Source organism: Sturnus vulgaris, chromosome 21, assembly GCF_052056855.1.
Source record: "Sturnus vulgaris isolate bStuVul1 chromosome 21, bStuVul1.hap1, whole genome shotgun sequence".
Taxonomy (NCBI): Eukaryota; Metazoa; Chordata; class Aves; order Passeriformes; family Sturnidae; genus Sturnus; species Sturnus vulgaris.
The window spans coordinates 7,481,037-7,508,181 of NC_142263.1; the positions used below are offsets into that span (position 1 = coordinate 7,481,037).

General features: G+C 43.2%; 1 protein-coding gene across 3 annotated transcripts in view; it reads left to right on the forward strand.

The window, feature by feature from the left end:
- The window catches only part of LOC106860234 (sphingosine-1-phosphate transporter SPNS2-like), a 132,462-nt gene that overhangs the window by 25,003 nt on the left and 80,314 nt on the right, over positions 1–27,145 (forward strand). For all 3 annotated transcript variants that reach the window (XR_015807974.1, XM_088177193.1, XM_088177194.1), the window contains exon 2: positions 11,212–11,277. Coding sequence is in view for 2 of the 3 variants with exons in the window: in XM_088177193.1 (XP_088033319.1) it covers positions 11,212–11,277 (66 nt within the window). In the remaining variant the exon portion in view is untranslated. The remainder of the gene's footprint in view (positions 1–11,211; positions 11,278–27,145) is intronic.

The following is a 27,145-nucleotide window of genomic DNA, read 5'->3' on the forward strand; positions in this document are numbered from 1 at the left end:
TTTCTGTGCTGTGAGGACTCCCTGGTGTCACTGTGGTGACATGCCCACACCACTGAGTCCTTGCAGTTCTGGAGAAGCCCTCACTGTCATGCTTATTTTAGTGTCCCCTGTTCTCATCTGAGTAAACACTCTCATGCAGGTAAAAGGTTTTATCCACAGATTTTTGCTATATCAGCTATGGAGCTATTGTAGAACATGGTGAACATGGTGAACATGTGTAGAACATTTACTAGATCATTTTAAGGAGCTAGACTGATGCATTTAAGTATCTCCTGTGATAACTGCAAAGCTGGTTTCTTTTCTCTAATAGTGCTGTGGGTAAGCTGTGGGTTCCTTAACAAGCTTTTATGCCCTACACTGATCTTTGAATACCTGTGTGCTCTTACTAATTACCTGTACAAAGCCACTTGCTTTGTCAGTGAGATGAATTTAAATATACTTTCTTAGAGTAACTAATGGAAAGTTGGGCACCGTGCTCAGTTGTGACCTGGCACAGCTTGACCATGACCCAGCATGAAATAAAAACACTCAGTGTGTTTCTGTGGGAGATAAATGCATGTGAGGAGTGTCACATTGCTTTGTGCTCAGGGAAGGGTGTTTTAATCTGTAAGAGATTTTGGAGTGGGCAGTGACAGGAGGGCATTTCCACTCACACATACATAATTTACTTAAATTAAAAATGCCCACGGTTAGAGCTCTGAGTGGCTGCTTTAAACACTTGTGACAGAAAGCTCAAGGTGTTTCCAGGAATCAATATGGGCAGTGTGTAGGACCCCTGCTCAACCTCATCTGTGGGAAAAACATCTCCCTCAGAGATGTGAGGATAAAACAGGACCTTCAGATTTATTTACATCATGCAGATAGTAGGATTCTTGCAGATCAGTGCACTTGTGAGGGGAGAGTTGTGATGGGAATGTGTGCTGGATATGAGAAGCTGCTGTAGGGATCACAGTGCTCTCCAGATCAGGGTGGCTGAGGGGACCCCAAAAGTCCTGATGATGGTGCTCTAGAGAGAACAGGGAAAAGAGGTGGATGAAAGGAAGCATTGTGTAATGGTGGCCTTGGAGCAGCTTTATCCTCTCTTCTTATCCTCAACATAGGCTGAGAGAGTTGGGTTTCAGAATTGTTCAGCCTGAAGAAGAGCACACTCAGGGCAGAGTCTCTTCCAGTGCCTAGAGGGGCTTTGGACAAGGGCCTGGAGTGACAGGACAAGGGGGAATGGCTTCCAGCCTGCAGAGGACAGGGACAGATGGGGTATTGGGAAGGAATTCTCAGCTGTGAGTGTGGTGGGGCCCTGGCACAGAGTGCCCAGAGAAGCTGTGGCTGCCCCATCCCTAGAAATGTCCAAGGCCAGCTTGGATGGGGCTTGGAGCAACCTGGGATAGTGGAAGGTGTCCCTGCCATGGCAGGGGTTTGGAACAAGATGAGCTTTAACATCCATTCCAACCTAAACCATTCCATGATTCTTTATGCAGGATGACAGATTCATGAGCCTACCTGCCATGTTCAGCAGCAGTCTCAGGGCTGTTTAAAGCATATGTTAAGAGTAAAGGCTATTCTGGGATGGCTAAAGTTAGGGTAAGTATTTTTAGCTGAGTCCAAAAGCTTCTTCATCTGGAATTTTAAATAAGGTTTAGGTAGCCACTTGAAATAGTTTCTTTTACAGATTTCCTGTTGTCTTAAAAGTGGGTGGCAGCACCAAGTTTGTATCACAGTTTTATCCAGGTTTTAATCTGTGGAGGAGATGCTATAGACAATTGCAGCTTTTTCTGCTTGTGCACTTAAAGCCTCATGAGCCTGTCCAGATCTAGGTCACAGAGGGAGATTTGTGTAGTGGACATTAACTCTGCACAGCCACTTGTGAAAATCAGTGTGCAGGAGCACTGAAGATGAGCTCTTACACCCCTGTACTGGCATGAAGTTGATGACAAGAGCTCTTTGTTAGCCCAGGACCATGACAGTGGATGTTTTATCCTTTGACTGAGAGATCTGAGTCGTGCACTGCAGAAACCTGCCTGGAATGTGCCTGACATTCCCTGCTTTGCTCCTGCCTTCTGCTCTTCTGCAGAGCTCTCTGTACAAGGTACCCCTGCATCTGGCATCTCCCTTACATTTTGTAAAACATTCTTTGTGGTAAAAAAAAGAATAGGAAGCTCCTTACAATTACATACAATATACCAGTGTGCCCTGGACAGCTTGTGATGTTCCAAAATAGCTCTGAGGCATTGCCAAGCAGAAGCAAAATGCAAATGAGAGATGAGATGCAGTCACTTGGAAGTATGTCCAATCTCAGTGCACATTTCTACAGATTTGATAGAAATCTTTTTAACTGGAGAAATTAGCTGTCATCTGCTGTAAATCATCAGTCACTAATTACCCCAGTCTCCTGTGTCACAGAAATGTGCATGGCTGTAGGAGAAAAGGAAGTGGGTAAAAAATCCCTCACTTGCTGGAGTGTGGAGCTAGAAAACATTAAAGCTTTCTTCCTTTCACCTTCACAACCTTGAAATTTGCTTTTTCTTTTTGGTCTCTCTGATTATTTTTTTAGTTTAACAGTTTGAATTTAATTTTATTATTGTGAAATAATATCGATGAGCTCCAGAGACACAGCTGCTTGTACATAGAAGTGCACATAATAGCCCAGGCTTTTTGGTGGGATTTGTGTTCTCAACCTGCCTGCAAACCTCCAGTCCAACAGGTGATGTGTCAGAAGGTGTAACAGAGCAAGTTCTCATGGTCTGTGTGAGTGAGGTGTTTGTGCTTGTATAGACTTGGGTTTAGAACTGTTACCCTCATGCCATGCACACTGTTAGTTCTCTGTTTAATGCTGTTAAAATATTTGCATGTGCAAATTAATCGCTGGTTCCAAGTGATTAATATCCACCTATTTACTTGATAAGCATTCAGTAGAATAGGGTAATATGATTCAAATGCAATTGCTTAAAATATATACTTTTATAAAAGTAAAGGCATCAAACTGATTCTGAGAACAAGAGCCCAGTCATTCCATATTATCTCTAGAACTCAAAAATGCCTCTTCCCTTTCTTGATTTTATCAAGTCAGAAAACCATGAGGTTAGAACTGTGAGGTCCACAACCACATCCATACAAAGCCAGCAAAAATCTCCAAAATCTCTCCAAAAAGAGATTTTGTAGATACTTATTTTAATTTCCTTGCAATTTGTGGCTCATGCCAGTTCCCTGACTCATCGTCACCCCGGTATGGTGATAAGCCAAATTTTCCAATAAGGAAAACAAGGGAGCACTGAGTCACTGACTGAATTCATATGCACTTGATTTGCTCTATCATTATCCATACTGGTTTTATTTATTTTAATTAGTTCATATACAAAGTCTCTGAGATATGTTTCACTGCATGAATTAGCTCAACTTGTTAGTCTTGTCTAAAGATTAGAAAGGCAGAAGACAAGTGGAGTTTTTGGTGGCAGGCCCAATTTTTTCTGCTACAGAATCCATGAGGAGAATGTGAATTGGGGGAATAACTGAATTTTCTGAGATTTGAATAATTGAAATAATAACATTATTTTTGAGGCTCTCCTCTTTGATGTGAAAATCTGGTGAGGCTGTTGCTTAGATCTAAAATGTCCCAAGAGTAGTTTTCTCTTCTGGTAAAGATTGTGTTTCATTCTGTGTTTGCATGAGATAAAAACCCCCAGAAATTTGGTCTAAACTGAGTCCTGAGCTAGAGATGCTGGGTGTGGGAGAAAGGTCTGGCCAGCATTGCCTGAAAGCTGTGAATAATTCCTATCCTTTCAGAGGACTAATAACTCAGCTACTCCTTCATTTTCTGTTGGTTTTTCAGATTTGTAAGAGCTTCTGATTTTTCCCATTCCACATAAAGGAAATGTCCCAAGTGTCAATGAGTATGGTTTTAAGTTCAGGTCTAGGTGCCAATTCATTTCAGTCTGTCCTTTGAGCCAAATCCTGTCACTTATCTCTAATTGAAGTCTTCCCTTGCCTTGCAGGAGCTGCCAGGCTGATTAAGGTAGGCTAAGCAGGAGTCTGCAAGTGAGATGAGGCAGGGGTGAAATCAGGGATCTCCTCGTAGGGAGCTGTGTCCCAGGTGGAGAGGAGACTGAAGGGACCCTGTGAGCTTCTCAGAGTTGCCCCATGCCATTTTAAAGTCTTACTGCTGAGAGCTGTTGTTGCAATGGCTCATAAATGGAAAACCATCCATGTTTTGGAATTTATTTAAGCTCTTGGTTTCGTGCTGGCCGAGTATCCCATGCTCCCTATTTGACAAGGACATCCTTCCCAGCCATAGTCCTGGGAACAGACATGCACTGTAATTAAGGAGATGAAGGATTTGATTAGGGTGTGGGTTTACCAATGAAGCACCCAGCATTTGGCAGCCATGGTTGCACTCAAACTCCTATTTGTTTTGGTTTGGTTTGTTTTTCTAACCCCAGCAGGACTGCCTGTCCTGTGCTGCCTTCCCTAGACGCCCTGACCCTGTGTTAATGATGCCTTGTGCTAATCGATTCTACACCTGATGAACTTTTTTTATCTCCTCCCAGTCTTGCAGGCAATTCAGACTTTGCATACCACATTACAGTGGAGTTTGAGCTGTGTGAGAGAAACCATCATTTATTACTGCCAGAGTAAGAAGTTGCTTTTTTAATATACTTCTTCTCCATGTTCTTGATTAATCACATTCCATTTTTTTTTTTTTCCTGATGGTTAATTACTCGTTACATGCTATGAAGGTAAGCCAGTAGTAGCCTTTGGGAATGAATGAATAAATGAATAGCTCAGATACTTCCCTACTGATACTATAATAATGTCAAAAAACATTGAATGGAAAAAGTGGGTGTGACAGGTGGTGTGAGTCTCTGAGGATAACACTGGTTTTCATTCAGATTGGGAATGTCACCTCAGACAGGCATTTCTATTTCATTTCCCAAGCAGTAGTGTGTGCTTCGCAGAGCTCACAGCACCTGTCCTTCCAAAAACCCACTGCAAATGCTGCTTGGAGTGAACAGCAGTTCCTCTGCTGTGTCCTGACAGTCCAACACCATCATGTGAGAGCAGCCCCCACCTCATCACCTTCTGCAGGCAGGGGGAGGCTCTCAGTGCCTGTGAAGGCTTTGAACTCTCACACTTCTCTGGGGTTTTGTTAGGAAATGGCTGGAGCTGTGTCAGGGGAGGTTTAGGCTGGATATCAAGAGAAGGTTCTTCCCCCAGAGGGTGCTGGGCACTGCCCAGGCTCCCCAGGGAATGGGCACAGCCCCGAGGCTGCCAGAGCTCCAGGAGAGTTTGGACACTGCTCCAGGGATGCCCAGGGTGGGATTGTTGGGGGGTCTCTGCAGGGCCAGGGGCTGGACTGGATGATCCCTGTGGGTCCCTTCCAGCTCAGGATATTCTCTGAGTCTTCTCTGTGATTTTTGAGCAACTGTTCCATATCCTGTGAATGACATCAGGACCCTGGCTCACTCTGAGCAGCTCAAGCTGCTGGGATTGTCTCTTCCCAACACTCTATTACTCAGGGAAACCCCATCCTAAAGACGCTGCTGTGGGTGTTGGCAGTTGCTTTTCAATGCTTTCTAGGTCACAAGTTTCATGCATTCCAGTGTGAGCAGATCTTAGGAAACCCTTGTTTTGATTTGTCTAATTGCTGGGTTTGTTTTGTTTGTTTCTTTTTAATCCTGCAGCATTATTTCGAAACCAAAGACTGTTTTGCCAGTGTATATTGTCATGCCATGCAACAGTGGAAACTAGTTTTGCAGAAAGAAAGTCGGTGTTTATGTCCTAAGGAAGCTCCTGTCAATGTTTTCAAGCCAGATGTCACCAGGCATTTATCAGTACTTGAAGAGCAGGCAGGGAATGCTTTCATGGCAATCCAAAGAAGGTAGTGCTGCATTTATATTCTAGACTTGCTAGTTCTGGCAGCAGTGGGAATTTATCTTGAGGTACAAATATCAGTAGGGCTACCATGGTGGTTTTCTGCAGCTGAATATTTAAATAGGGCTTGAATTATGACGCTGGTGTTTAATAGCTGGTGGGTGGCTGAGCTGAAGCAGCTCGTTTGAAGCTCAGGGATCAGTGTGTGAACTGCTGCTACACCTTGGGGTTGCAGTGAAGATATAATCACAGAGACTTCAGAATAAACTTCTCTCCACCTAATCTTTTCACATGTCTCTGAAGAGACAGGTGTGTTGCACCACTCCTCTGCCTCCTTAATGCTTTATTTGAAGGAGGTTGAATATGGCTGCAGGCATGAGGAAGAGCCTGATGGGAGGAAGGTGGTTTGTGACTTTAATGGATAGAAGGCCAGGGCTTGGCTATCCCTTCTTAGCTACCTCCCCCTGAGGAAGCTGGCCCTGGGAGAACCAGGGAGCACAGTCTGGGAAGAAAATGCCTTTATAAGGAAGAGGTAACAGAACAAACAGTATTGTCAGTACAGAGCCTGCACTGGCTCTCAGGGGGTTGACAGTGACAATCTGGGGTCCCTAAAGAGAGGTCCAGGCCTGCAGTGGGGCAGGAGGGAGGGTTCTAGGGGCACACATCCTGTGTCCTGTGGAAAACCATGTGCTGGTTCCTTTCAAGCACCATTATTTTTCCCCACTAAAAAATGAACATGCTTTCTTGAGTAAGCAGTTGTGTTGGCCAGTGGTGTTGCAGCACACACACAGTATTTAAAGAATGTGAGCTGCAAACCTGTGCCTTTACTTTTGTAGCTCTGCACTCTGTGCACAGGCCAACTCTACATTTTGCACCTGCCTTGGAAGCAGTTTGAAAGCAAATAATGATGTTTTGATTTGGTGACTGGAAAATGGGGCTGTCCCAGGGAAGCTCTAATGTCTTTTTGCTTTGAAATTGTCATTTCCCTGTGGTTTAGCTTATGGACACTGTTTCTTATTGTGGCAATGTTTACAGGCAGCAGTATTTGGTGAAGAGCCCATGTAGAATCCTGCAGCTTTTGTTTTGTTGTAGCTCAGATTAGGGACACGAAACTTTTCTAGGCCAGCAGCTTGCCTCATGCCTCATCTGTACCACCTACCTCCCTGTTTGCAGTGTGAACTGCATGCTTCCAGGAAAATTTGGCTTTCCCAAAGGATTTCCCCTAAAACAGAGATAACCCGGGCCATTAAACGTGGATATGCATTCCAAAAGCCTCAGAATCAGGTCTTTTACAAACACGGATTGTGAAATGGTCATTACAAGTATCAGCAGTACCCTAGAAACCCTCTGACCCTGTGAGTGGATGAGGTCAGGCACATCCCTCTCTATCTGTAGCACTCCATGACCTTTTATCCTCCAAATTGCTCCTAAAAGTCTTCTTCATGCCCAGTGCCCACAAAAGTCTGATAATCACCTTGGTGTCAGGTGCTTAGACATTAGGCCTGGTAAAATCCCCCAGAGATGGCTGCAGTAACCAGTGTTTGCTCTTCTGTCTGGGTGCCCCAGTAACCCAGTTTCCTGGGTGTCCCTGTGCCCATCTTGATAAGCACTCCTGGCTGGGTGCTGCCTGTGTTTCATCTCACTGAGTTCCAAATCTACATCAGCATTAACAGCATCTGCTTCAGCTGCTGAGATGCTTTGGGAGATTGGCACCATGTTTTCTGTGTGTTTGCTCAGTCCTGAAAATGCAGAATGTGCTTAGGAAATAATAGGTGGGAGCACACAAGGTGCCATGTAATCATACAGACATCCCAAATGGCCAGCAGCCCTCCAGAGAGGTTCTCAGGAAGGCTGGTGCCTGCTGGCTGCTCTTGGCTATTTTGGGATCCTCCTGGGTCATAGGTGTGAGCTTTAATCCAAGACAGACCTTGCCAGCCACGTGTGGTGGCTTCACCTCTTGGATTGCATCAGGTGCTGTGAGACACAGCACTGCAAGCAAAATGGTCATTGTCTGGAGCCTGGCTCCAGCTCTCTCCCTTCCCATCATCTAGAAGCAGAAGGAAAAGTCAAAAGCTCTATCATTTTCTTGTATTCTCCCCTGGCCTATCATTGCTTAATTGTATCCCTAAATCTTATTAAATTCTGGGGTGAGTCACTGCCACAGTGAGGTGAAAACAGAGCTGAGTGAATTTAAGAGGAGTGTCTTCCCAGGTGAGTGGCTGAGCAGGAAAGCTCCCACAGCAGAGAACTACTATCACTTCATAGGTGTGTTGCATCATCTGCCTGCTCTTGCCTCTAATTTAATGCTCTAAACCCAAATCAAAACACCTGTAGTCCAAAGAGAATATAAAATAACTTGGAGTAGGAAATCCATGCCAATTAGACATGCAGATCCCTCTTAATCATCTGAGATCTTCTTCTAAGGTCAGACAGGACTTATAATTGTGGTTCTACATTGTCCTGTTGCATTGACTCTCCACAGAACCCACTTTCCTCTCCACCACCAGGATAAAATTGTAGGATTAATCCAAGTGTCTGCATGTCTGTATCCAAGACGTGCTTCATTTGTGGCTACAGCAGCTCGAGCTTGGAAAACTCATTATGGTCTGCAGGAGTGTGAAACCACTGTCACTGGACAAATAACACACTGGAAACTCTCCTCTGCTTTTTTGTGTAGGCACTATTATATTCCCCTCTCCTTTCTGTTCTGGTTTCTGATGCAAACCCATAAAAGTCTATTTTCCCTCACATCCCGGGCTCCTGCTTCTCATAACTTTTAGAAGTTTGATGTGCCTCTTTGGCATTCTGTCATGGCTGGGAATATGTTGCTGAAGGCAGGAGAGCCACCTTTCGGGGTGCTGGCTGCAGCTCTCCACATGTGTGTGTGTATTCCCTCCTGGAATATATTCCATCCAGTCCAAGTCCCTGCTCAGCTGCAAGCAGGAGTAGGATATTTCCCTTCTGTGCAGCACGACTGAGTGATGATAGGAGAGCACGAGAAAATATTGTAATCAGTATTTCCTCCCTTCTTCCACATTGTTCTTGAGGATGTTGATGAGTTTATTGTCCCTAAAATTGGGATTGTAGTGCCCAGGAGTTGTTTTGACTTGTTGAGCTTTCCCTGATGTGGGCAGTTTGGGACCAAGCAGTACTGGAGCACAAAGTGCTCAGAGCTGGTTAAACTCAGTGAGGTTTCTGAGTTAGGTTGCATAAGAAACATTTTATTTTTGTGGAAGGGGAGCAGGTAAGTCAGCTACACCACAGAGAGGTTGGCTAGGCAAATGCAAATTTATTTTTGTTCATCAGTTGCTGCCTGGATAATGGTATCTCAGTTGTTAATGGAGCAAACCAGGGAAGCACAGTCAAGAAATCCCAGGGCACTTTGTAAATGGAGTTCAAGAAAGAAGCAAAGAAATTCCTCTTGAAATTGTAGTAAACAGCAATGTTCCAAAGGAAAAGAAAGGCCAGGGGAACACTGTGTCAGGATGAATGTAATCAGGCACTTAATACTTCAGAAAATTACAGAATCACAGAATAATTGAGGTCAGAAAGGACCTCTGGAGATCTTCTAATCCAAGTCTCCTGCTTAAAGCAGGGTCAACTAGAGCAGGTTGCACAGGACTGTGTCCTGTTGGGTTTTGAATATTTCCAGGGATGGGGAGCCCACAGCCTCTCTGAACATCCATGCTTGCCCTTCCTCACAGTAAAAATTCATTTGATGTTTAAATGGAATTTCCCAGATCTCAGTTGTTGCCGTTTGCCTCTTTAACTGGGCACCAGTGTGAGGAGCCTGGCTCTGCATCTGCCCTCTTTTATCAGTAATGACAGACATTCATTAGGTTCACAGCCTTCCCCACCCCCAGCCTGCTTGTTTGGGGCTAAGCAGTCTGATGAGAGAGTAGGGAAGTGGGAGTTGTTGCAGGAGGTCGAACTAATTTTTCTGAGCAGATATTGAAGCCTAAAGCCCACCTGAATGCTGTCCTGAGTACATGGTGATGTACAAGTAGTACAGAATAGCTCAAATGAGCTTTCTTCCTTTTTTTCCCCCTTCTCTCAATCATCTTATTTTCCTTTAGTATCTTTAATTTATGACTGTTCCCTTGGCATTGCCCCACATGTCTTCTGGGAATAGTTATCTCTGGGTCTTTTATCTCTCTGTGTTTGACATTTAGTGTGATCTTGGCAGTCCCAAGAGCTAGGACATTTATGGTGAGCGATCCAGGTTGGTGCTCAGTTGATTTCTGTAACCTGCAGCGATGTGAAAAATGACTTTGGATAAAGCCTTGGATCAGAATTTGAGCTGGTGGTGGATGTTCAGTGTCGTTAGAGAATGGTTTTCTTGTTTTTAAAAAAGAAACTTGCATATCCTCAGATTTGGGGAAGACAGTAGTCTAAATAAGGAAGTCCCAGATCTAAAGAGAGCAGCAGCCTCTATCCCAGACCCAGGAAGTCAGATGCAGGTTATTTACACCACTGACAAATATTCAGGCCTATGGATCTGCATCTGAGACCACTGGACCATGTACAGCTTGGCAAACCTGGGTGTCCCCAAATTAAAGCTCTGCTGTGGGTTTTCCCTTTGGTCTGTTGGTTACAAAAACATGGCTGTCCCATATACCTGATGTTGCATGTGTCAAAATGTTTGGTAGAAAAATGTTAAATCTAGTTGAATGTGTAAATACTTCAAAACCTGTTAATTTTGCTTGTGCCAATTAGTATATTGAGATTCATGGAAAACAGGAGATTTGGTTTGGTTCTCCTTGTAGTTACTTTAAATCTGAGCATCTGGTCACTTACTCACCTTTACTAAGGTATTTTAAATAAATTGGTTATATTTGCTTTAAAAATAAAAAACTCCCCAGAACTAGTTAAATATGAAACCTTTCATCATTGCTATCAATCTGCCATATCTCCTCCCAGCAGAGATTTGTTAAAACTTGTTTTGGATTCAATCTGTCTTGTCAAACCATTTGAAGCACCTTAGCTGCAGAATCAGTTTCCCTGTATTTCTGTGAAATAACAGAAGTAAGAGGTCTGGATTATGAAAAGAAAACCACACACAAAAAGAAAAGCCTGATCTTATTTAAGTAGAAAAGAAAGACCAGTTTCCATTCATCAGGGTTTCATTCCCAGGCTCATTGCATGATATTGCATCTGCCCACCTCTGCTTTTATTGTAGTAGCCCAAAATTACTGAGTGTGCATGTACAGGGGAAAAAAAAAAGTGCAACCTTTAGAAGTTATGTGTTTAAACTCGAATTTGTAGCTTTGCTGATGCATCACAAAAGGTTTGAGTTGAATGCTTTTCAAAGGCTGAAGGCACTGAGCTTATTCTCTGTTTTCCTTGTAGGTGTGTTACTGGACATCCAGCAGCACTTTGGGGTTAAAGACAGCGGGGCTGGCTTGTTACAGACAGGTAAGAAAGTGTTTCTTCTTTCATTGGCCTTTGTAACATTCCATTTGTCCCATGGGTGCCTGGAGATTTCTTCATTTTGATGCATGGGCATACTGCTTGTGAAATCGACTCTTAGAAAGGTGAATAAATAAACTCCTACTGGGAAGCTAAATGAACATGAGGGGTTTTTTTGGCCTTGATTTTCTGTTGGGCAGGAGATTGGGTCTCAGAATGATTTGAGTGTAGAATGGACCAAAAGCAAACTAACCTCATGATTTTATTTACAAGACCCAATTTCAAACAGGAGATGGTTACTTCCCCTAGATTAGAAAACTCATGGTAAACCAACAGCAGGATTCTGTTTACTTCTTTAGGTTGGTAATAAGTGTGATGTATTTTGCCCTTCAAGTGCTTGACAGAGAATCTGCTGAATGGACAGTCCTGGGAGCATGGTGTGGCATGAAAATGCAAAACTCACCAGGGCAGGAACCTGAGGATGAAAGGCAAAGCTAACAACCACTGCACCCATGAGAGCTCAGGGATTAACAACAGCCCTGGAGTTTTGGTGCTGTTAGCTTCCAACATTTCTCTGGTTGTGTAAGGAAGGATTATTGCAATTCTGATGTCCTTTTAATGGAGCAGGCATTTTTATGTCTCAGACATTTTTAGGCAGAGCTGAACAACCCCAGCAGAACCCCAGCTGCTCTGGCTCTGGTCCTGGGGTGGCTCAGAGGAGGGGCTGCAGGCCATGACATTGAGCACCAGTCTCATGTAGACATGACAGATGTTTGATCCTCGTGGAGAGTTGAAAGGAGTAGCAGTATTTTTAAGAAATGCAGTATTTTAAGCCAACGGTCTGGTTTGAAAACCTCCTACAGAACTATTAATTAGAGTCACGGATCTGTGGTGCTGTGGCTGTCTTGTCACTGTCATCTGTCTGAGGGAACCACACTGGAACAATTGCATCTCAGAAAAAGTGAGAATTCAGTTAGGTTTTGAAACAGTGTGCCAGCAAGACACGTTTTCCCATGCTGTCACAGTGGATATCAAACACCTGTCAGGAGCTTGTCTGGGAAATTGTGGCCAACACTGAATTGTATAAAATCATTCTTTATGGTCACACTAAAGGTGAGACTATTTTGGAGCTCTATCAATTGGTCTTTGATTTCAAACTAAGTGAACCACTGCAATGTCCCCTCCTTTTTTATTTCCTGCAGCCCATGGCACAGCAGGGTCCTCATCTGTGGCTGCAGCTTCTTGGGAACGTTGTAATACAATCGATTAATAACAATTTGTATTAAATGTTTTAAAAATGCTGCCCTTGTGGGACAGCAGAGCTCAGCTCAGCTGATGTGAGCAGCATGTGTCCAGAACAGGAGGTTTCAGCTCTAGAAGTGTCACTGATTATAAGCAGCATCAATCAGTTATGCCCAAAATGGCACTGGTTGTCTGTCAGATTCTTTTCTACAGCAATTATTTGTATTTATTTATTGTACTCAGAGGAACAGGTCCTCAATGTATCATTAGACATAAAGTGCTTTCAAGAAAATATTCTGGTGGAAAAGGACATTTGCCAAAGCATGTATTTAATCTTCATTCCCCTTCCATCCATTCAGTGGATGAAATCCTTCTGAACATTATTCACTGGCAGCAAGTAAAAGCTAACTTCGACAGGATATTCATTTGTTAATTGCAAGATATGTTATTTATTTCTTTAGCAAACACACAGGGCATCTGAAAACAGCATCACTGAGATATTGCAGGATTGATCTTGGGTGTGTCAAGTTTTCTAAGAGGTAATTGTTGCTTTAAGAAAAGCAGTGTTTTCTCTTGGGTTTTTTTGCTGATCTGAAAACTGAGGGCTTGACTTTGCTCCTGCAATATAGATAATAATGTATTAATCACAGTGCTATCAGAGGGAAAGAGTGCTCAGAAAATAAAACACCATCTCATGTAAATAAGGGTAGAGGCTCATAACTGAAAGCTTATTAAGTCTATTACTCCAGCTTACCAAGTTTCTGTGCTGGCAGGTGGCCCATGGCCCAGATATCCTTAATCCTGGTTAAATATAAGATGATGCCCTAAACCACCACAAACATTGCTTCTAATCTTTTGTCTTTTCTCTAAGTCAGACTTCTCAATGTTAAAATCAGGGGAAATGGTGCAGAGTGTAAAAGCACTTGCCCAGGGTTGCAGAAGGAGCCTGGAGCAAAGCTGGGCCCAGGCCAGGTGTCTCCCACTCTTGTGCCTTAACCCTGAACAGTTCCTGTGCCAGCAGAGACACAAATATTGTTTGGTCCCCATGGAGTGGTCCTGCTAAATCACTGAGTTATGTGAGACAAAAGACTGTTCATCCTGATTATGTCCTCTGAACAAAGTGTGGATTAGTCCTCAGGTTGTTAATCCTACATCTAAATCAGTTCTAAATTAATTTACAGCATTAATGAGGGGGAGTGAAATCTAATATTTGCTGGCACTTCATTTCACTCATCAAAAAGGCAATAAAATAAAATCTTTTAAAAATTTAAAAAGCCTTTTAACTGAGAAACACAAATTGTGGTTGCACAAATTTTTAGGAGGAAATGGTTCTGAAAATCCAAACAGAAAGTGGGGAAAAGAAATCCACCAAGGGTTTGAGCCTGCCTTCATCCCACACCCTGCTCTTTGCAGGCTGATCTGGTGTCTCTGATCACTGCCAAGCCAATCCATACTCTCAGCTTCTGATGCTGTCTGGAAAGCAAAGGTTACTTGTTCCTTAGGAATTGCAGACACAAAGAGAATTTTTGTCTTCTTTTATATTAATCCTGACATACAAGCTGCTCTTTAACCAAGAGTTACTGTGAACTGGTTAGAGGGACATTGTAACTCCCTGCACAGAAAAATCACAGCCTCATCCATAATGGGAAGAAGCAGACCATGGTAGTCCCTTCAGCAAGGATCCTGTGACAGCAGAGGACATGGTGACAGATGGAGCACAACTGCTGCTTGCTCAGTAGCATTCTAGAGTAACACACATAAAACTGGTGATTTGAGCTTCACTTACCTCCACATGATGCTGTAATTGCATGCTGATCTTCCTTTTTAAAGCACTGCATATGCAGTTGTGTAAATATTGCTTTAGTTGGCCCTCCCATAGGTCTGCATCCAATCCTTCTTGTGCTTTTCAGTTCTTACTGGCTGCTTTTGCCAGCTAGAGAAAGGATAAACCTGGCTGAACTCAGAAGGTGATAGAGCATCTCTGTGCCTGCTTGAGCTGTAGTCAGTTAATACATTTATAAACCAAACCATACAAAAAGCCTTAACTATGTGGGAGTTAGGTAGGAGCAGTTACAGAGCTACAGGCCACTAGGAACACAAAGACTAAGAAGGTGGACAACTGGATTTGTAGAGCCCTTTTGAAGAGTTTTATCCTTCCATATTCACTATACCATGAGAGTAATGCCCCAGTGCTGTACTCTGGTTTTGACTAGATTATTTTCCATTCTTTCTACAATTTTTGTGCTTTATTGCTCTGTCTGCTCTCTGTGGCCTTGAATTTATTTTGCTTTTGTGTCTCTGTAGCAGTGTAAGAATAGCAGTGGCTGGCTCATGATACATTTTGTGATCCAAAGATCTCAAGATATTTTATATCAGGAGGGCTTATAAGGCTGGCCCTTACAGATGGGAAAATCAAGAAAGCCAGGTGGGAAAAATTACCTGCCCAAAGGGGCACAGCAGGTCTGAGGCAGAGCCAGGATGAGAACTACAGTCCAGTTCCTGAACACACAGCATTCGTGTTATGAATGAATGAATTAATTAACAAGGTTAGACCCAGAGCTTTGGTCCTTGTTACTGGGCACCTGAATCCTCCAACCCAGACAGCTCCAGCTCAGGGACTTCTGCAGGTGGAAACTGAGAGGTATCAAATGGAGGTTATTGCAAGGATTCCATGGAAATGCAGAGGGGGAAAGTGTCTGTCCTCAGGAGGAGCACAGGGATGTCATTAGAGGACAGCCCTGGTTAGCAAAGGTGAATAGTGCAAGGTCACAAGCCAGGAAATGTGAAGAGGTGAGAGAAGTGCAAGGGCTCATTAAAGGTGAATAATCACAGCTAATTGGGGCTCTGAAGGAACTTGTCTTTCCTCCTGTGCAGAGATGGGCATTCCCCCAGATGCCTTTCAGCCCCTGGTTTCCCAGAAAGCCAAGCAATGCCAGGTACTTTTTCACAAGTCTTGTTGTGAGCTCACTTTTCCTGTAGGGGTCAATTCCAACTACAATCTCAGTTCATTTGAAAAGGGGAACTTTTATCTACCTGTGCTGCCCTGCCTCTTGAGCTGACGTAGTGTAACCTTGCAGTAGGTTACAACCTTGCAAATCCACAATCAGCTCTGCTGGGCTGTGATTCTTCCCACCAAGCTACAAACACGTGCACTGAGGAGTCTCCATGTAGTAGATGAGCACACTGGTGGGAAAAATCAGACTTGATGAATTCAGTTCCCTTTGACTCCCATCTTCTTGTCACTGGCTTATGGTGGCAGCTATACCTCTCTAACATTTTTATTTATTCCATGCACAAACCACATCCTCCAGGTGCTACCCCTGAATATGTATCACATGAGTTGCAGGTGCTGCTTGTTTTTTTTCCACCATCTCCTTTCCCCCAGATGGACACTGTCTTTCTTCTCAGCTGTGCTCTGCAGAACTGAGCTACATCTTCACATTTTGCTTCCTACTGCACCTGCTTAACTGTTCTTCTTGCTAGAACAGAGAAAATCATAATCTAAACACTTTCTGTTTTCTGTTTCAAGTCCATGGGCTTTCCTTATGGGTGAATGGCTTCCTGCACCTGAGCACTTCCCAAGGAAGTTCCCTTAGGTGTCCAAGCCAGGAGGTGAGATAGAATGCTTATAGAATGCTTTGTGTTTGCTCTTAGGACTGCAAATGGTTTGGTCCACCCTGTCCTACCCACTGCCTTCTCCTCTGCTTCCAACAACACTAAGAATTCTTAAATCCAGGTTACTTCTCTGGCAGTCTGGTGCTCAAAACAGCAGGACAAGGTGGAGCTCCCTGTCTGCCAGGAGATCCTCTAAGTCCTTTCAACAAAGAGCAAAACCTTTCTCCCCATTTCCCCCTCCACACCTGACTTTGTGCTCTTTTCTCTAACATTTTTCCACCCTCTGTAGGATGCTGCTGATGTAGGGATTAAGCAAGGTCAGTTTAAGCAATGGAGAAGAGAAAGCAGGGCTCTTTCAATATGCCTTGATTAATGTTGTGACAAGGGTTGGTCTTATTTTACTGGAATAAGTTGACGTTGTCCAGAGCTTGATTATTTCCCACCTAAGTTCTTTACAAGTTCAGACAATCCTTTTTTCCTGTGTGCTAAAATGCTGTCTGATATCCTGAGAAGTCATGGCAGTCTGAGGGTCTGATTCATGAAAGCAGTTAAACCTATTTGGAAATGCCTCTGCAATCAAGAATGAAAGTATTGTCTTGAATCAGTGAACAGGTTAGAGGAAAACGTGTTTGTGCCCTGGCCCAGTCCCCATGCACCAAGGATCAAACTATAAAAATGCCATTTACAGCCTGTGTTCTCACTGGACAGCCCTGGAGTGCAAAGTAAATATTCTTTGGGGGGGATAAAATGGTCAGGATGGGAAGGGAAGGTGTCCTTGCTGCCTGCTGAGAGGAGGGCAGTGCTTCAGCTGGTGTTGTATTTTCTCTTTCTGTTGTTCATGTCAGCAAGTGAGTGCAGGCTACTGGAACAGGGAAACTCTGCAGACTGCCTTGTCTTCATTAATATCTTCACTTTATGATACTGCATGGCCAGCAGCACAAGGTGACAATTCATTTCCCCATCCTGTCTTTCTGCTTTGCACGAGGAAATTTTGTCCTCACTATTGGCCTCTCAGGTACTTGGGCTGGGTGTTGTGGGGGAAACTTGCACTTGTGCTGCCTGTGGCACATCTGTTCGAGCAGTAGAAATTGGCTTATTTTCCCTCAGGCTGTAGTTCAGGCACCTCTTGCCAAGGTTGTCTTCACTTCTGTAATTTATTATAATAATGAGGGGAAAGATTTCCCACAGATTTTAGAGAAGTAGTTATTATTCCATCCATATTCCCCACATCTTTTAGCACAGCCTGTCCATCCCCCACAAATGTTCCTCAGAAGTCTTCCACTTTGGTAGTGGAACACAGGATTTTTGTTGCTGTTGTGTAATAGTTGCAAACAACATTTTCCTCTCAGTACCAGCAGTGCAGTCTCCTGTAACTGGTTCTGCACTGTTTTGTGCACAAATAGTTCAGAAGGGCTGGTCTGGCTCCCTTGACTTTTTTCATTGCCACCATAGCTATAATTATGAAAGAGGAAGATGAACATTTACATTATCAGTTATTCTGTATTTAATGGCTACCAGTTGCTGGAAGAGGAATGTGGACTTATATTCAAAAACCTTTTAAGTAGGTTACTTTTTTTCCTCCCCTTCTTCAGTGGCACTAAAAGCTTTTGGCAGTAAGTGGAAAACCCGCTGATCTTTAATTCTTGCTTTCACTGTGCCTATAAGTTTAATTTTCAAGTGCAGTGACCAGGGGAGTGTTTGTGCATGGTCTCAGCATGGTACCAGTTGCTGTTGATACATCTTGGGCCCAATGTAAAGGTAAATGTTAGCTCAGAAGGGAAGGGGTTTTTTGCCTTGACCTTAAGTGAAGTTGGATCTTCTATGAACGCTTCTATCTTAAGTGAAGAGGGTCTTCTATGAACTGGGGATGAGAAAATAGACTTAGTTTTTATAGTACATTTTATATATTTATAATGCATTTTATATATTTAACATGCTTCATCCCAGGGGAACCTCAAACACTCTCTCTGAAAAGGTTTAATTTAAGGTTGTTTTGGTTTTGTCTTGTCTCCCATACAGGGAGAACTCTTTTTTTAGAGCACAGACCTGCAGTTCTGCAGGGTGTAGTGAGAGTGTGAACAGCAGGGTGAGATCAGGTGATAAAGAGGTCAGGCTTGGTCTGTGTCCACTGGGAGATCCCCAAGGTGATACAGTGCTGTTGGGAGCATTGCTGCTGGAGGTGGTGTTGATTTGAGATCACTTGGATAACCCACACAGTCTTCACAGAGTGTGAAGGGCTCTGGAGCACTGAGGGTGCTGTTTGGGAATGCAGAGCACTGAGGTTGGCTGCTGTAACACAGCAGGCACCCAGGAGACTCTGGAAGTGCAGGGATGTGTTTGCAGTTTGGGGTCCTGGACCACTCCATGCAATGGTTTTGCTTCTCTGATGTCCTATCTGGAGTTCCAGGTGACTTTTTCTCTAAACCACTGCTTCTCAAACCCTCCAGGCTGTGTACCAGACCACTCTGCATCCTCACAATCAAGTTTGGATAGTGATTTATTACCACTATAAAAGCAGCATTGCTACATGTCTGGCTGGAAAGAACATGCTGTTGTGTTGTGGCCACAGTTTTGGGAACTGTAGCCATGGCAGGACAAGAACAGGTCAGCAGGGCTGAGTGATTCCCATATAAAGACCCACATGCACCTGAGGAGGAATGACTCATTCATAGACACTTGTACCTGGCTTTGAAAATGAATTCCAGGGCATCACTTACGTAAAAAGTGAACATTCCTGATGGTATTGGGTAGTGTTAGCAGCCTGCAGAACTAGATTCCAATTAACACAAGTAATCCTGACTTGCATGAATGGTGTATTGTTGTATCAATCTCCCAGTGCTCTCCCCTTGCCCCCAGTACATGCACATATTTGGGGATGTTTCCTGTATGCTGATATAAAATTATAGAGCACAGACCCATTTTCTGCTTAAATTATGTGAGGAGCCTAATTTTGGAGGGAAAGTATTACTGAACATAATACATTACTTTCCCTAGCTGACTGTTTATTTAGAGTTATGTAAATGTATAAAACATTTTTTGCTACAACTCTCTTCAGTTGTTTTCAAGGTAGTCAACTGACTGTGGAAGGCTCAGGTTTTTAAATCACAGGTGAAAAACAAACAGTTCTTGGATGGGATGACTGGGAGGGGTTCATACACATTCTTGTGGTCTTTGCTGCTGCAAACAGGGAAGTGCTTTGGTTTCAGTGGAAAGGATGTTTCTAGGGAAAGTTCAGTTGTGATGTCTTTTATTCTCTCACTCAGTTATACATTAGGTTGTTAAAATTGTTCAAATGTTTAATTATTAATCATTTGCTCCTTCTAAACTTTGCATGCACTAACGTTTACAGAAGACTTACTTCACATATTCTCCTACTGCATCATTCTCCTTGTTCTTTGTAGGTGAGCTGAACTGGAGATGAGGCACCTCTAATTTATTTCCTTGTGGGACAGTGGTGTTGAAGTGAGAACATTAATAGCAATCCACCTTTCCTGCAAAGAGTTGCCCTAAAGAATTAAAGAGTTACAATAGCTTGCTTATTTGGAGCTGCATTTAGACCTTGCTAAGAGTTACACAGTGAAATTTTCACCAGAGGATTTGTCTGTCTGGGGTTGGATTGGATTTGTTTTGTTTTCCTTGAAGGATGTTTGAAATACACACTGAATTCTTTGTTTTTAATTCTGCCATATTGACATTTTTCCTTGGCTCTGCCTCACCCTGGGATGTGAGTGGTCCTGGTCACCTCAGAAATTGATGGTATGAATTGTCTTCAGCATCCTGTGGTTTTGTCCAACCTATCTAAGTAGCAATAAAATTGTCTTAGTGCCCTTGGCCACACCTCTTGAGCACTAGAAATCATTGACAAAATCTGACAAAGAAAGGTTCTGTTTCTTGAGAGCCTTTGTGATGGAATGAGTCATGTTAAGAAAGATGGGTGAGTTAAAGAATAACTTTACCACCAATTAAAAAAAAAGGAAAAAAGAAAAGGAAAAGGAAAAAGAAAGAAAGAAAGGCTTTACTGAGTTCCATTCAATTTAAGCACATGGGCTTTTTAGAAAAGCAGCCTTCTGTTTTACAGGTGTAGTTTAGGATATATAAATACTTAACTTACTAATTGTGCCTGCAAATCAAAGTGAAGTGGCACTCATTCCACCAGAAAAATTGCTCCCAGGGTAAATTAAAAGCTCAAAATTAGTAATTGAGCTAAGAATCTTTTAAAAGCCTGATACTAAAAATAGGTATTAGTTCAGAAGGGCTGATGTAAACAGTTATTATGGTGAGAACCATGCAATATTTCACTAGATAAATCCATCTCCTTTATCTGTCTTCTTGAAAGTAAAATTACAGAACAGGAGCATGAAAATGTCTCATAATTTTTGCTGCTTTAGTTCTCACCATCCCCTGCTTTATTTTTAAATTGGCATTTCCCACTATCACACTGCTGCCCACGATGTTGCTGGGCAGGGTTCACAGGAACACCACTGAGGTACCACTGCTGCTACAGCTCTGGGAGCTGAGTCTGCTTAGTCTCAGCTTAGTCTGGAAAGAGGGTCTGTCTCTAAGGGTTATTGGGTTGTATTTCTTACACAATTCTTACATTCTTATAAAGGATAGGTGGATTCATTCCTGCTTTACCCACCCAGAGCCTTCAGTTACTTCCAGCTTTTGGCTGATGTAGCAGTCATGCTGCCTGCCAACTGCTTTGAAACTCCTGGATGTGATGCTGGGGAAAATTATTAGTGAGTGTGAAAGCAAATATTGAGGAGGAGGGTGGAAAAGCAAAGAGAAAATATTAAAAGAAAGTATCTCTAAGAAAACAAAAACGTGAAGAGAGCAAACATTTTTCTGAAAAACAAATTGTCCAAAGTTGTCTTTTTTCTCACAGAGGATGTTTTATGGCAAGAGAGGTATAATATAGGATATTATACAATGGATATTGAATTTTCACTAAAAGCTCCCCAGTGAGATATTCCTACCAGCTGCTAATGCTACACCTCCCACAGACTTGGGCAGTGTATGACACAGCAGAGAAAATATTTGCATTGTATATAAAAGTTGTGTTAATTTTCCTTCTTTGTACTTACTGAACTTATCCTTTCTGGATTCATAATCCAGAAATTGGTTTCTTGTCTAGTCACAGGCAAGTGAAGTTGTGGCAGCAGCATGGCAGGCCCAAGGCTCAGTTGCAGTTAGCAGGAGTGTGATAGCAGAGCTCAGCTGGCACCTCGGGCCATTCCTGCTCTCCTGGGAGGGCAGTGGAACACAAACCAGCACCAGATGGGCCACTGGTCACTCATCAGGCTCACCTTCTACATTTTTAAACCGAATTGAAATGGGCTTCTTTGATACCTTGACAATCGCTGGATTTACCAAATATTGCCTTTCCTTTTTTCCATTAATGTAATTGATGATGCATGAAGGAATTGCATTTGCAGACCTTGTGCATTGCAGCATTTGTTTCAGGATGGGGTTTTTCCCAGTGGTACTTGTTCTCCCAGAAAGATACTGATCCAAAGAAATCTAAACTGAGGGATTGTTTAAAACAGGGTCCAGTCACACTCCATGGATATTGAAACTGTGATAAACCTTGGAGTCTCCTACAGATCTCATGTTCTTTTACCCATAGGAGCAAGTTCAGTTGCAAAGCTCGATCCTGGAACTGCAGCTCAGCTTGGCATTAGAGTATTTTCCCAAGTCAGGAATGACACATGGGTGATAATCTTAGAAATAACAACTGCAAAACAGAGATCTTGTGAGACACACAGAGATTCATTCTCCAGTGTAGCTGTAATCCCTTTCCAAACTCTGGCAAGTTAAACACTGGGATATGCCAGTATTAAACTAATTTGTCCCTTTTTGAAGGTCCCCCAGCCACTGTGAAACCCTTGCTCTTTGTCTAAATTTCCATTTATAACAGCAAGGGGCAGGAGCTTTTCTAAATACTGCAAGCAACATTGAATAGGCAAATAATTGTGTCAAATAGCATTTGCAGTGGTGTGAGAGGCTTCTCTACATCCTGTGATGTCTGTTTAGTGTGGGATGAAGGCTGCTCATCACTGTTGATGTTTTTTTTGTGGCCTGCTGGTTGTTCAGCTCCTGTCCTAGTCCTCAATATACAGTTGCAAATGGCAGTCAATGATGATGTTTCTTTGCATTTACTTTGTGATGCAAAAGTTACTGGCATCTGGAAAAACAGATGGGTCAGCCCATGGCTCTGTCCCCTGGCAGGGAGTTATTCAAGTGCTGATGGGCATGTGTGGCATTGGATAGGAAGCAGAAAGTATTTATGGTCCCTGAGCTGTTCTCAGACCACTGGGCTTGAATGATGGTGAGACTCTGTCTAAAGCTGGCTGGGCATACAGAACTGTGGGAGGTGAGGGTATTCTGGATGTCCTCAGGCCATCTTCAAAATGCCTCTGGCTCACTTGTGGGTCTTGTTACATGGGGTTTGGTGGTTGTCTGGGAAACCTGTTGTATTTTAAAATAAATATATGCCTTTATTTATCTATCTATATCTAGATAGATAAATCAGTAGACAGTTTTTTCTATCTATACCTGTGTTGTAGTTTAGGTGCCAGACTCCCAGAGGAGAAGAGCTTGAGTTACCTGGTGTGCTTTAGCACAGGAGAAAGCAGCTTTACAACTGCTGAGGCCTGGAGTTTTGTTTTCTGCCAAAGATTGATCCTGCTGTCTGGGGGCTCAGACTCGTGCCTGACCCTCACAGTGCTGTTTATCAGACTGGGAAGTGGTTCAGCATTTTATTCCCTGTCCCTTGCAGCTGGTGGTGATTGTGTCCCAGCATTGTGTCTGTGGTTGTGTGGGTTTAATGATGGGTAATAAATGAGAATCAGCTCAGGGTTCAGGGTAAGGGAGAGCAAATGGTTCCTTCCTTGCCTTGTAGAGGATTTGTGATTCATAATGAAAGCAGACAGCAAGTGCATTTACACACAAACCACACTTTGGGCCAGCATGTGTGGTCCAGACCAGCTAGCCCCAGCCCCTGCTGCACTCACACTGTCTCATGTACACCCTCCACTTCCTTCTCACAGGAGAAGTTCCAAAGATTATTCGTTTTCATTTGCTTGTCCTTAAAAATAAGAGGGGGGTAGTGTAAAATCACTTAACATAATGAATGTCCTGAAAAGGATGTGAGGTGTTGTTTTTCTGATTTTTTTTCTTTCCTCACAATGTAGAAACAATCAGTAGGGGTCAGTTTGCATTCCAAAAACTTATCAGGAAAGAGTGGAAAGCTTGTGGAAATAAATGTCGCGGGGAGTATGGTCAGGATCTGAGCTTAAAAGATCAGATCTTTATGTGGATAACACAAAATTCTTGGGAGGGCTGAAGCCAACCTCTGAGTAATTCAGCTGCCTGTGTAGGAATTCCGTGTACTTTCCTCGGAAAGAGCTGATTGCAGTCCCTGTCACAGACAGGATGCAAGACTACACGGTTTTCTGATCTGTTGTCATTGTTCTTGTGTTCTTATGAAGTGGTCTCCTGAGGTTACATGAAAGATATTTTACTGGGGGACTTATTTATTCACTGGCAATGCCTTAGGCAGAAAGATGGACATGGCTGTTAGGGAGAAACTGTGAGATTCCACAGAGAGATGATTTTTTTTTTCTATTTCTGTGTTGGTGCAGTGAATTGAAACACAGTCAGCACTACAGAAATTTCCCCTGTAAAGTTAGTGGGGTTTTGGGCCAGTTCCTAATGGGTGGTAGCTTATATAGAGACCTGTCATTGCACAAGACACTTTGCATTTTACAGGCAACTCTAAAAAAAGTAGGTAATTGAGGAGGAGAAAATACTGAAATTCCCTCTGTGACCAGCAAACAGCTCTTCAGCAGTAAGGATTGGCTGGGCAGTGTTATGAAATGTGTGTGTTTCCTCTGCAAATAAAGGTGAAGCTATCAATAGCACTTAGGGCCCTGGGAGGAGGGAAATCTTTGAGGAAAATAAGACAATTCTGGGTTGTTGGATTAGTATCAAACCAAAGCAATTGCCCACAATAGCTTTTATATCCATATCTTCTGTGAATTTTAGCATATTCCCATTCCACAGTGATTTCTATTCCTAAAAAAAAGTGAATTAGCATAAGGCTGCAGATGGCAGGATTTTAAGAGCAGTACCCCTTGCTGGCACTGCCTGCATCTTAGAGCAAATGAATAAAAATCAGATATTATAGATGTCCTCTTGAAGTTTTCATTACGAGAAATAATATATTCTCATCCCTTAGAATTCAGTTTAATTTGACAAATGTTTGCCTTCTTCCACATATCTAGAGGCAGGCAGTGTGAGACCAGGGTGGTCAATGTGTTTAGAAATTCAGAAAGATGCAAACTGACCCCTGTGAAGGAAGTCAGCTGTAATACAGAGATGAATCTGTATTTTTTCCCCTTCAGATTGATAATTTCCTTAGTTACTGAGTTTTATTGGTTTTAAAAGATGGCATTTTACTGATCTGCAAAAATCACTCTTGAAGACGTATGGCCTGAGTTGGAAAGGGAAAACAGTTTTGTTTTGGTGTGGAAAGAGTTTGGTACCAAACTCTGACACACTTTTATCTGCACATGCACAAACACACACTATGAATGTGACTCCTTGTCCTTCCCTGTCTGGACAGCAGTGCTTTGCTCCTGTGCCTTGGTGATAACCCTCAAACAACATCTGGGGTGCCCTGGATGTTTCTCATTCACCCCAGAGCATTTCCTGCCCATTTGCCCGTGCCTTCCTGCTTTCCTGAGCAATTTCTGCAGTCTGCAGAAATGTCTTCAGTTGTAACTCCAAGTAGGGACAACTTTGGTGGGTACCAATGATAGACATTAATATTGAGAGCTAAGTCTCATTTCATCCCTGTGTCCTACCAGATTAGATGCTGTCCCAAGGCTGGTGGTGCTGTGGTAGTTGTCAGCCAATTCCATCATTAAAATGCAATTCTGGCCATTTTCCCTTCCAAAGAGGGCACATGTGTTTTGCCAAGCCCACTATAGATGGTACCACAGCCCCCTAAAGAACTGTAAAAAGAATGAAAAAGAAATCAATCAGTCCCACTGCCAGCCTGGGGAGAATGTCAGCAAAGAGCTGTGTCCCTGTCCCCAAAGCAGAGCCGTGTGGATTTCAAGGCTTTGATGTAACTTTTCCTACTCTCAGCATTCTCTTGGCTCCCAGCAGTGTAGCCATCAGGACTGGTAGCTCCAAAATGCCCCTGGGCTTGTGGCCCTGGTGGAAGGCAATGGCTGGGGGTCTCCTTCTGGCCATGACTGCTGGCAAAAGCAGCATCCCTGCTCCAGCCTGCCCAGATCCCTCTCTGTGATGCAGCACTGAGTGGTCCTGTGCCCCAGTTGTGTGTGGACTGTTTGGAAGTGAAAGTTTGGCTACTGCAGAGTTTTAACTCTTTGTAAATGCAGCCAGCAGATATTGAGAGCTGTGTGTAGAGGTCAGCAAGGCATTCCCACTGCAGAATAGTCACTAATTTAGGATTTTCATTTTAAAAACAAACCCAAACAAACCTTAAGTCTGAAAGCTGTGGGATGAGAATATATCAGATGATCTCCCTCAGTAAGTTGTGACAAATACATGAGGAGCTCTTGAATCCATTCTAAAGGGAAGGGGAAGCACTTCCTGTTGCCTTGTTTTTCTTTTCTTTTTTTCTCAGGAAACTGCTGCTGTTGGTAAATAACATGTAGCAGGGAATTTATTAGTAATACCCACTACAAGTGTCTCATCTCTATCCTGTTCTCTATTGCTGCAGGAAGTAGGTTTTGAGATTGAGACAGAATAATTCCTATTGCATCCTAGTTAATTATTTGAAATTAAAATGTTAGTTGAGGAAGGATGCAGGATTAGTAGTGCTGTTGTAAAGAAGGATGGCAAAGCTCATTTTAGGATGAAAACAGTCTTCCACCTCTATCTCAAATTAGGAACCAGGAACATTATTTCTCTTTATACCAGATACAAATGAAGCATCATTGTATTATAACAGATTTAAAGTATTTTATTGCTAGTTAAATCTAATTCATGGTACTCAATGCAGATTTCAAGGATCAAGAGATTTAGATTATCCTGCATTACCAGCTTTAGGCTGTCATTTCTTGGTGTGTTTAAGTGTCTGCTGTGCTTGAAAAGGCTTTGAGGACGAAGGTGCACATCCCTGTCCCTGCCCCAAGGGACTCGGTGTAGTTTTAGCCACCAGCTCATGCTGCCTTGGATCAGGGAACTTGCCAGAAAAGAAACAAGATTAGTTTTCAGCCTTCAGCAGGTCCCAGATTTTGCTCTCCAGATGGTCACACAAGCTTTGTGCTGGCACAAGGGAAAGTCTGACCAGTTCCTGCAGGAGATCTCACCTTTGCTTCCCAAGGCTCCTGCAGATGTGGCTCTGTGCGTGTGCCTGGAGTCATAATTGCAACGGGAAAAGAAAAAGTTCTTCAAGTAGAGGAAGGGAACAGAACAAAATAAAGCTCCTTTGGGGTTTGTGGTTATTTAGATGCTTTTTAAAGGCACCTTTCTCTGTGAGCCCTGGGTATAGGTGTTTCATCCTCCTGGCAATAGCAGCAGGCTCTGCCCAGCTGGAGGGTTATTTGTGACTGTGGCTCTCAGAGGGATGGCAAGGGCAGAACATCCCGGTAAGCTGCACAGAAAGGGAAAAGCAAAACTGCTATTTGTTCAACTGCAGGCTTTCCTGAGTGCTAGGAGTGATTGCTGCTTGTGTCTGTCGCAGCAGCCAGGACTGCTTTAGGTGTATTTCGGTCCTGTCGTGGCTGTGTCACTCACAATGCTGCAGTGCTGCACGGCTATTGACCAGTCTCTGCACCTCTGGGATCTCATGTCTAATTCAGGATTGACCAGAATGGATACAAATCCATCCTAATTGGCTAACTAAGTTAATGAACTTTCCCTGCAACTGATTGCACAACAGCAGACCGACCCTGTCACGCACTGTGTGAGCAGCACAGCCAGGCAGGGCTGACATGTCCTGCTGCTCTGGGGAACCAGAAAATTCTCAAACTCTTAGAGC